This window comes from Bombus bifarius, unplaced genomic scaffold (assembly GCF_011952205.1).
Source record: "Bombus bifarius isolate JDL3187 unplaced genomic scaffold, Bbif_JDL3187 scf7180000008421, whole genome shotgun sequence".
NCBI lineage: Eukaryota > Metazoa > Arthropoda > Insecta > Hymenoptera > Apidae > Bombus > Bombus bifarius.
Window position 1 is genome coordinate 130,526 of NW_022884651.1, and position 11,973 is coordinate 142,498.

The 11,973-nt window shown below is 30.9% G+C and overlaps 2 protein-coding genes across 3 annotated transcripts in view; both read left to right on the plus strand.

Moving 5' to 3' along the window:
- The window catches only part of LOC117212943 (CCR4-NOT transcription complex subunit 6-like), a 126,426-nt gene extending 116,179 nt beyond the window's left edge, over positions 1 to 10,247 (plus strand). For both annotated transcript variants that reach the window (XM_033458102.1, XM_033458103.1), the window contains exons 4-8: positions 1,677 to 1,828; positions 6,953 to 7,183; positions 9,111 to 9,288; positions 9,377 to 9,516; positions 9,633 to 10,247. In XM_033458102.1, the coding sequence (XP_033313993.1) occupies positions 1,677 to 1,828; positions 6,953 to 7,183; positions 9,111 to 9,288; positions 9,377 to 9,516; positions 9,633 to 9,709 (778 nt within the window). In that variant the 3' untranslated portion in view covers positions 9,710 to 10,247. The remainder of the gene's footprint in view (positions 1 to 1,676; positions 1,829 to 6,952; positions 7,184 to 9,110; positions 9,289 to 9,376; positions 9,517 to 9,632) is intronic.
- On the plus strand, positions 4,551 to 5,889 carry LOC117212950 (protein YIPF7). Its single transcript, XM_033458120.1, has 2 exons — positions 4,551 to 4,890; positions 5,005 to 5,889. The coding sequence occupies exons 1-2, from the start codon at positions 4,695 to 4,697 to the stop codon at positions 5,562 to 5,564; spliced, it is 756 nt and encodes a 251-aa protein (XP_033314011.1). The 5' UTR covers positions 4,551 to 4,694; the 3' UTR covers positions 5,565 to 5,889.
- Positions 10,248 to 11,973: the final 1,726 nt, after the last annotated feature.

An 11,973-nucleotide genomic window follows, 5' to 3' on the forward strand; every position in this document is an offset into this window, starting at 1 on the left:
AATTAATAAAATAATAATAATAAAAAACTCGAAGATGGTATCCCGCTGGGGCTAGCCATCCACGTGTTATTTAACAATTAAGTTAGAAAAACTTACCAAATGTCCAGCTGGACAAATTATAAAATACAAATTAAATAATAAAAAATTTTGTTCGAGAAATGACCCCACAAACCTGACTGAAGAAATAAAATAGTCAAACTCGAAGATGGTATCCCACTGGGTATAGCCATCCACGTGTTATTTAACAATTAAGTTAGAAAAACTTACCAAATGTCCAGCTGGACAAATTGTAAAGTACAAATTAAGTAGAAAACAAATTTTGTTCGAGAAAACACCCCACAGACCTGACTGAAGAAATAAAATAGTCAAACTCGAAGATGGTATCCCGCTGGGTGTAGCCATCCACGTGTTATTTAGCAATTAAGTTAGAAAAATTTACCAAATGTCCAGCTGGACAATTTGTAAAATACGAATTAAATAATAAAAAATTTTGTTCGAGAAAAGACCCCACAAACCTGACTGAAGAAATAAAATAGTCAAACTCGAAGATGGTATCCCGCTGGGTGTAGCCATCCACGTGTTATTTAGCAATTAAGTTAGAAAAACTTACCAAATGTGCATCTGGACAAATTGTAAAATACAAATTAAATAATAAAAATAAATGATTTAAATTTTCTTTCATTCGCTACTGTATGTAATCGATCGGTCTCCATTCTACGTATTTTAAATTCGTCAGTCTCCGTTTAGCTGTGCCATTTAAAATTGACTAAATGAACAATTCCGAATCTGTTTTCGTTCATTAAGCATCAGCTTTTGCAAAAACGCTGATGTGCTGTACGTGACGCCTACTTGATATCTATGGGTAACGTTGCTTCCATGTTGTTTAGAGGTTCTTGTAAGATCGTAAGAGGGATGATGGCTTGTAATGGAGTTTCAGTGAAGAATATACTGGCCAACTATACGTGCTGCACATAACAGCAAGAGAAATCTGTATTCTACATGGTGTACGTGATACGCCTTCTTATAAGTTTGCCAACGAAAATCCTCTGGCTATCGTATCCAAGTTGCAAAGTTTCGTTTTCACTCAACGAAATTAACTTTCGCTAATCACTCGTAGAATTTTTATGCAAACAGATTAACAAGAAAAATGATTTCTTCGATCACGCCGTTGTATCATATAACAGAAGCATACTAATTTTATAGCGATCGAATTCGCTAATTCTGTAGGCACGTTCTGTAGACTTAACTAAATTTAATTAAAGTAATGCATTCACGTTATTATACAATTATACGATAAAGTTAGCGTAAATTCGTGATAATCGGTGAATTTGTTTTTCCACCCATTGTATGACACCATTCGATATCGTGTATACAGTAATATTCAAAAATGAGTATAGGTACATCTTGAAGGGACGAGATCTATTGAAAAAATGTGAAAAGATCATAAAGCATAAATTAATAGTAAGAAACATGAACGAGTCTGTAGGTGTGTCAATATTATCTTTTTATTCGTTTTTATGGAGCGTATAACTCATTACTGAGTTTCACTGTATATCAAGTTAAAGAATAATATATTTCAATTACTGTTATAATTCAAAAAAGGTTATTATTACGAAATTAACAGTGAAACACAATTTCGTGTCGTTCTAATCCATTTGTTCCTTCTTTTCCGACAGATTTACGTTAATAAAAGAGCATTTAGTCGAATTTAACCAATTGGCAATGGCAAATGCAGAAGGTTCTGACCACATGCTAAATCGTGTAATGCCAAAGGATAATATTGGATTGGCTGCCCTGCTTAGGACCAAGGAGGCTGCTTGGGATAATGGTGAGTGATCTTACGAGCCTAAATATACTGCTGATAATGAATACATGGATCAAATATTATTATGATTACCGCATACATTATCGTCCATAAGTATAATATTTGGATACTTCCAAATTATTGCAAATATATAAAATTTATCATGAAACTGTAATTTAATTTCAGCACATATTGCTGAAAAGCTAATATTACAGTAGCTAATATTAATATAAATAGAAAAAAGTAGCTAATTTTAATTAGTCAGAATAAAAGAGGTGAGTGAAATACGTGTCAACTGTGTATGTGTTATTATGTACATGCAATGCATTACTCCTTGCAACAAACAGAATGTTCCAATGGTTGTAACCCAAACATAATATTTTTGCTCTTCATGTTTATCTTATTTCGACTTCGTAGAACTACTCTTTAAATTTCTATCAATCTTCTTTTGAACACCCTGTATACGTATATTTTGACACACGGTTTGCCACTTTCACCACACTTGCTCCTGGATCATAAAATCATATCAATTTAGTATCATAGTTCACTAATGAACGCTTTCAAAATTTCAAAGTAATTTTGAAAATTCCTGTCGCAGCACCAAACATTCACCAAAACATTGTCTTTCAAATATTTCCACTATTCGAAACCTTCACGTGCTCTCATGCAAACATGTATCTTAATTTCTATTATTCAGAAGATTTTGTTTAAGTATTTGCATTATCCCCGTGGTGGGACAAATTTTGCTTTAGAAGCAAAACTATTATTTGATTTACAGGTCTCAGCTCTAAACTAAATATTACTATGAACGAGAAATACAGGGTGGTTGGTAACTGGTGGTACAAGCGGAAAGGGGGTGATTCTACGCGAAAAAAGAAGTCGAAAATGTAGAATAAAAATTTTTCGTTCGAGGCTTTGTTTTCGAGAAAATCGACTTTGAATTTTGGCTCGGTACGCGTGCACTGTATCGCGTCTCGTTATAACGGATCTCACTGTAGATCGTTGTCTCTATGGAAAAATTTTAAAAAAGTTTTTATTCTATATTTTCGACTTTTTTTCGCGTAGAATCACCCCCTTTCCGCTTGTACCACCAGTTACCAACCACCCTGTACAATCATGTATATTTCCCACGTAATTAAACGTATTAGCTTCGTACGAACGGACTTGTAAACCTGTGACTGCCATCGATATAATTACAAGATCGTAACAAGCAGACCATTACAAGGTCGAGCGAATCGAACATGCATATTAAAAACCGAATGGCATGTGATCATGATACAGAGGTGTTCGAATCGCAAAAGCAGTCAACAAAACACACTGGTAGACAGTATTCGATATCGGAGCAATTTCTTAATTAATTGCGAGTCATAGTCATGCTAACATAAATCGAGGAGCGCGCTTCGTATCACCTGAAGAAGATGAAGTGGCACAAGTTCGTAGACTACATATACGCGAGCAGCCTTATAATTCATGACGTAGAGATGCCAGAATGTCAATCCTATCTCGGGTAGCCATCTAGCAAACGTCCCCTTACATGTCATACGATCCACTTTTTTTACGAGCGTATTAACTCACGAGTAGAGGCTATCTCAAAATATAACTACTTGCGCGTGTTACGTGTCCAGCTAGTAGCTACGGACACCACACCTACGCTCCCCTACCCATCGGTATAGAGTGGTGTAAAAATGTGGAAGAAGGGCATCTCTTATCCGCAACTTTAATTTTGTTGAATCTCGAATATATCGTAGAGGGGAGAGCCCTGAGTAACATGCAGCTTATCCGAGGCGTGGGACGATCGCGGTTCAAAAGTTACGAGAAAAAGAAAATTGTACAGGTCGTATTGCATTTACTCGAATGTAAGTGGCTAAAAATGAAATTGCATATGCATTTGAATGGGATTGCGATCCTAATATGTCGTGTTAAGGTATGGCTAGGTTCGGCTAAGTTAGGTTGATGCCGAGAAGCAGATTCCTTGAATTCGGCCCGAGGAACCCCATCTCGCTGCTGGTTTCGCTCTTAAATAAGAAAACTAGAGTGGGTTAGACCTAACCTACTTATATCGGAGTGAACGCAACGTAACAAGTACAATTTTCTTTTTCTCATAACTTTTGAAGCATGATCGTCCCAAGCCTTGGACAAAAAGCAGGTTACTTAGGATTGTCTCCTTTACAAGATATCCGAAAGTCAATAAGATTAGATCTGAATCCCCCTTTTTCATCCAATTCATGGAAATTTTTTTGAGCTATGTATGGTATGAAAAATTACAGTCAGAGGGGAAAATAGGTGTGCAGGTAGTGGAAATAGATATCAATGAAACTATGTTAAATATACGAATTAATTTCAATTGTTTAGTAAATAATCTATGAAGTAATATGTATAAGTATAAATATTTATACAACTACTGTATAAATACTTCTAGATTCTAGACGCTACATATAATTGAAGAGAATACCGAATTAGTAATTTGGTAAAATAAAAGTATATTTCAAACTTATGTAGGAAATGCAGTTACCTTTAAGAAATTTCTAAAAAACTTTCGAAATTTTTGTACGTTTTTTCTAACTCGAATAAGTAACAAGTGACAAAAATTGTCAAGTCGGTAATTTTGATTTTCAAATAGCTTTCAAATAGCTTAATATCGATTGATGAATCGATATACGTTATAGATATAGATGATTTTTTAATTTTTATCGTCTGTGTTTTTATCCGCTTATCGACTGTGATATGTATTATTTCAAACTGCGCCATCATGCAGCACACGCAAGAACTAGTAGACTGCTACTTCGTAACCTATTAACTTATGTAAATGTATCAATTGCAGTTACAAATTTAGTGCAAGTTCGAATTAAAAAGAAATAAATTTATACACTATAAAAAATATTAAACACAAATGTCTGGTTATACTGGACAAGAAAATTATTGGGGACAATCTCCTCAAAGCCATTATAACTTTGATTCCTCTGGCTTTGATCAACCTAACCAACAATTCGAATTTCAAACATATAATGATCAACAAGCTGGTGATTATTCATACGCGCAAAAAGGTTATCCTGTTCTCGATCCTGTTCAAAGTACATTTACTAGTGGTACGTACCGTAAAAATAGTTTTAAAACAGATTTCAATTGAGATAATCTTAGAGAAATCAATATTTTATGTCGGTTTAAATAACTGTTTATCACGTTTGACACAAACATTTTAGGATCAGCTGGATTTGTAGACGAAGAAGAAGAACCACCTCTGTTAGAAGAATTGGGCATCGATCCTGATAGAATATTACAAAAAACATTAGCTGTGTTAAATCCATTTCATAGAAAAGCACAAATAGACGATGCGAATTATTTACTTCAGGATTCAGATTTAGCTGGGCCAGTAGCATTTTGTTTAATGCTCGCCGCGTTTCTCTTATTAGCTGGTTCAAAAGCACATTTCGGTTATGTTTATGGTTTAGCTGTAACATCGTGTATTTTGATGTATATCCTGCAATCATTAATGAGCAATTCTAGTAATATTACATTATCTTCTGTGGCATCTGTGTTAGGTTATTGCTTATTACCTGTAGTAGTCCTTGCTGGTTTAGGTGTTTTTACAACTTTGAGAGGCCCGATCGGTTTATTTCTTGCCACGTTTACAGTTTTTTGGTCAACTTTATCCGCATCTAGGCTTCTTACAACTATGTCAGGAGAAGAAAATCAACGGCTTCTTATTGCATATCCTTGTGCTCTCCTTTATGGTGTTTTTACATTGATGATAATATTTTAGCAAAATTTGTATTCTTTTGCTACCTTCTTATATAAAGCTACTCATTATGATTAAATATTTAATGCAATATATAACATACTGATATATTTGTGTGCTGAATCACATAAATATACAATCACATTTATACAATATTATCAATTACAAATAAAGATCAATACATTGCGGAACATGTATTGTTACTTAAAGCATCTGATGTTGGAAATGTATCAATGTGACATTTTATATATTGTAATAATGTAATTTACATATATGTACAATACATTTTCTAAATATATTACCATAAGTTTTATTTGATTATTTTATAAGTCTTAAATAAATTGTACAATAACCAACTATTGTTCTCATCTTTCATATCAGTGTGATATTAGATCATGTATAAATTATTCTATCATTTCTACCACTTTAGTGTAATTTATAAAATCACACAAGTAAATAAATTTGAATCAGATGAATCAAATATCATATATTTGCAAAGAATGAGATGTGCATAAAAATAAAACTTATGTATATAACTTATACATAGTTATTATGGTTTAATATTTTATTGTAACTCATCAAATTTCTACAACATACATGTGTATATAATTTTAATGTCTTCCTCTGCATTAATTATTAATAATTGCTCGATTTAGATGATATTTTCATATACAAGAAGAAAGAAGAATTGCGTTAATAGAATTAATTAGCAGTTACCCTAAACTTGTAGTTAGAACATTGTGATATAAACTCAGTTGCATTTCAAGATAGATAGTTACTTCTCACAAAATACTAATGTAATGAAATAAATACCGTATTTAATGAAAAACGATTACGAAAAGACTATCTTAACAATAAATTCAAGTTTATTATTTCTTTGAAAAGTCATTATCATTCTTTCGTATTATAAATATTTCTCTTCTTATTTTCCTCTTACTATTCACCTCTTGCATAATTATGAATTTCATTAGATAGGATAAGATTTATTAGATTGATTAATAACGGCAACTTTGCGTTAATATTTTTTCGCTCAGTAGTAATATTCCCTTTTTGGTATCCCAAGATTAATTTATTCGACAATCGTCATAAAATTTGAACCTGTCCTAATAAGTACACGACATTATAAATTTAATATAATATTATTTACTTCAATTAATTGATTTATTCGCTTTATATTGTTCCAAACTAATTAATATTCACACCTGTTCTACGTATACGTATTAAAATCTACGGAATTAATTATTATTATATTTTACAAATATTTGCTATTTACTATTTAATATATGATTTTAATATCCATAATTCATCAGCTGTTTCTTAATCAAACCATTTGAATAAAATTTACGAATATTCGGCGAGACATTAAATTATGTTCACTAAAAGTAAAGCAATACTATTTGGTATTTTTTCAGGAATTCCATCTGATCCAGCACAAGTTCAACAACCGATTTTAGTTTGCACAGCCCACATTCATTGGGATCCAGAATTTTGCGATGTTAAATTAATACAGACAATGATGCTCAGTAATGAATTACGTTCCATTTTGGACCAAGCTGGCCAGTCTTTCAGACCTGGTCACAAGCCTGATTCTTCCAATGTTCAACTGTTACTTTGTGGTGACTTCAATTCTCTGCCTGACTCTGGTAAACTATACTATCATTTATATCTTATACGTTAGCTTTACATACAATTTTACACGATACTTTATTTTCTAAAATGCTCTGAATTGTCCGAAAACGTCGGTTTCTTGCACTTCTTGTAGAGGCAGTATTTGAACACGTCGAAAAAAGATGGAAGATTGTTCTTTTCACGTGTCTTTTGAAACAACGTTCATTACGATTGGTTGGTTTTTCAGGACAATATTTTACATATAGTAGAGAGTAGAATACATTGTCGAGATTTGAAAGATTTCTTTTTCAAACAGAAAAAGATATCGCTGAAACACCAAATGAGGTGTGTGATGTCCACAGAAAAGGCTTTCTATCTGATAGAACTATTCACAAATAATTCGCTAACTTCAGAGAAGAAAACTTCAATTAAGAACGTCTTGAAACTCTTAAAAGGCTACCGTGAGTTTAGTAAAGTTTCGTAAAGTTTGCTAAAGTAAGATTAAATTATAAGATTAAAGTTTTAATAGACTGTATGATACATATATTTCTTGAACTTTCGTCTTCGTTGACGACTCTACTGAACCCTTGGCTTAGGACGCAGTGCCGAGAGAAGCCTAAATTATGGCACTCTCGAGTGCCTGTTACTTTGATATAATAATTTTTATAAGAAAAAAGCGAGCGATCGTACCGTATACTTGAGTTTCGCGTTCCCTGGCATTATTTTCCATCGACGATCAAGCAAAAATGTTGAAACAAAATCAAAGCATTAATTGCAAATAATTTATTGTATATAGCACGGAAATCAGTAAAAATACATACCGTATACCGCGATACATACCGTATTGTATAAACAACCAAGTATATTAAAATGTATGGTTTCCTTATTTGCTTAAAAATCAGAACAGGCTAACACAATATCTAAAAAAGAATCTTACATTGTAGAGTATCATTTAAAATTGTAAAATGTAGATGTAAATGTAAAAGAGTCAAAACTTAGTCGCCACTCGTCAAATGGCTAATGTCGATACGAGTCGAACACTTTAAACTTGATTGTAAAAGACATTACAATTCGACGTCGTAGCCTAACCCACGAATATCTCCGAACATTTACATTATCAGTGAAATCAGCTGTTGGAAATAAAATATGTATTATAACCTGTTAACCGCAGTGTTATACCAACTCAACCGTTCCTATTATCGCAACAGAAATAAGGGGATCGATCTATTCGCGGCGTCGATTACTATAATCGCAACAGGAATTTACGACTTCCGTTGACGCGCTTCCTCGCGATCGCGTTCTTCCGCGACTGGTCGACTTTACAATATTTATAAATTGAACCGTAATACTTGAATGTCTTTATATCACTTATTTGAGAATATTAGTATAAAATATTTTAATATAAAGGCTGTTTGAAATAAACATTTTTTTTATACAGTATTTAATAAAATAGGAGTAGCAATTTAACTTTGTTCTGTAAAAATAACTTTAAGTCCAATCTTAATCTAGAGAAAGTGCATGTTCGTAATAATTAAGTTATAGAAAACATAGACTAATTCTGAAATCTCTATATTTAGATTTTTAATGTTTGATTTAATATTTAATTTCTATTTTATTAATTTTTAATATCACTTGCCACGTTAATGGATATTTCATCCAATGATTCATGTCGTATAACAAAATATAGGATATAGATATAATAAGATTTTATTTCTGAAAGAATTACTTTTAAGTATCTTGAAAATTCACTTTGAATATATTTTATTTTTATCGTTTTTTATGAAGAATAAGACATTTATAAATAATACGTTGATTTCGTCCCTTTTTCCTTTATTATCGAAACACTTACGTTGACTAATCTAATTTTCTTTCAAATATTAAATAATATTTTTATTACATAATGTGATAATATTTATATCTGATATTTTTGTCTTTTACATTTATTTAAATATCTTTTTTTAGGTGTAATTGAATTTCTTACTTCGGGGCGAGTAGCGGCTGATCACCGTGACTTTAAAGACTTAGCTTATAAATCATGCTTACAGAAGATCTCTGGTTGCGATAAACCTAATGAATTCACTCATTCTTTTAAACTTGCATCTGCATATAGTGAAGATATCATGCCCTATACTAATTATACGTAAGTTTTACTTATACATTATGTTAATACCTTGTTTTTACTTCATATAGAATGGAAGATAAGATCCTAGCTCTCCCCTTTCTTACAGATTCGAATTCAAAGGTATAATAGATTACATTTTCTACTCGAAACAAAGTATGGTACCATTAGGACTTTTAGGTCCTCTAAGTGCAGATTGGTTTAAAGAACATAAAGTAGTTGGTTGTCCACATCCACACGTTCCATCGGGTAAGACAATAAAGAAACGAAATTTCTATGATGATTTATAAAGCTTAATAAAATCTTTCTACAAAATATAATCGACATTTATATATTAAATATAAATTAACTGTTTTTTTTTTCAGATCATTTTCCTTTATTAGTAGAGCTTGAAATGACACCAACAGTAGGAACAAGCAATGGATTGATCTCACGCAGGTAGCAACCGCTGCGATCTAGGCCCAAATAAATATAAGGGAATAACAAAAGATAATAAGAAAGAAATCCCCATCACATTTTCTCTTACTTCTGGCTCTAGCAATATCACTCGCAGTCGACAGTTACTTCAATAGCGAATGTTACAAATACTCCATATTACCGCACATTCGACACAAGTTATTAGATACCGATGAATAATTCTAATGACCAGGTAAAGGGAGGTGTGTTGTAATGCGTTTAGCCCATGTATAGTGTATTGCATTTTTAAGAACTAACTTTCCCATATTAAGAGTATTTTAACCTTTACTACCATCGTAATATGTAGATACCTATTTTCCTACAAAAAGATATTCCGATCAAGCCTCTGTGATATTCACATTAACAATTGGAACAACTCACATATTTATTAACAAATTAGTATCTACTAGAAAATCCCTAATCTCTTCCTAAATGTCATTACAACATTCTCCAAGCCAACTTTTTGATAAGAATGCTGCCATCCAATGAGAAATTGTATTTTTAAAGAAAACAAAAACAAAAAATATGAAAACATACACACTATACTGGGCTGTGCGAAGTGATTGGAGTTAACTTAACGATTTCAATGCAAGTACAAATCTGTTCTTATTGGCCACGTATATTGAGAATGATAATGTTATATAAGTAAATAGATAATATTGTAGCGAGTGTATTTGTAAGTATAATAATGTAATGATGTTCATCATTCACAGTATCCTGAAAATCAGTTGACATTCATTCATTAGACGTTCAGTTCCAGTTATTATAGATAACGAATACTAATTTACTACTTGTTAATTCAGTTGCATATAATCTAAATTGTATAGCAAAACTTATTTTTTTTAATCTTACTTTGTATTATATATTTCTTCTTTAAATTTTCAGGGTTTGTAAGTATTGTTATATTAAATACAATGATTTTTTGAGTCAGTAATAGCGATCTTACTAAGCGTTTATAATTTTTATCTAACAGAATTCAATGCAAAAATGAAGATTGGAACAAATTTCTATCCATTTATTTCTCATACAACATCTGTTTCTGTAAGAAAAATGTATACAATTTCATTTATCATCAACGTAATATTTTATTGTATCATAATTTTATTATTCTGCACAAAAAATGTTATAGTATCTTTGTAAATGTTTTATAAATATTTTAGTAGGCCTCAAATAATAATAGAAGATTACAATTGAAACATTTTCATATTTTAATGTTACGTAGTATCATCATAACAGATATAAAAATTTACTATTTTTAATTAATTATTGATTATTGATATAAATAAATAAATAAATATATATAATATATATATAATATATATATATACACATAATAGGTTCCAAAACGTTGATATTTTTCTGATAATGCTTTTAGTTTTTTCATTAAAAACAAGCTACTTTTATTTTTTATGTAATTAAATACAAAACGTGTATACGAAGAGCAGTAATTCAAAGTAAGATCTTCAACTTCAGCAATTGTAAAAGTTGCTTAGATGTACCTAAATACCTGTTAGCATTTATAATGACTAGTGTTCCTACACATTTTATAAACAAAACGGCACTACCGATATACTGTATAGTTGTCATAATGAAAACTATCAAATGGGCTTGTCTTCTACTCACATTTGACAAAAGCAACAACTGAATTATACAAGTAGTAAACGATTAGTTTAACAAAGACATATGTGTAGTAAATGTTGTATAAAGTAGGTAATTACAATATAGTTTTAATTAATGAGGATAGAAGTGGCAATCCCTATTTGTATATGCATTCACAAATAAACACATGGTAATTGAACATACATACAAAATATGCTAGGATAATTATTCATAATTTCAAGCCAATTTCTCTTTATCTTATTTAAAAAATTTTGCATCCAATTTTAAAACTTATCATGATATGAATCAAGTAAATGATATCTGATGTTAATACTTTTTCAAATTCAATTGACGCAATTTTCTTGATAATATCAATACTAAATGCTTTTGACTTCCGCATATCTTTTTTTCTAGTATATTATTAGTATTGTAAATTACATTATTTGCTACATAGTATAAAATTTCTTATAACAAAATAAAATTTGACAGAATAATCTATATTCTTCAAGTAATATCAAATATTAAATCATAATTAAATGCTTTTAATTTGACAAATGTCTGTATTCTTTATGTGAAACAGAATCGATATTAAAGTAGATCATATAATATCTGTTATTTTCAAAAAATAAATTTTTCTTACAAGCATAATAT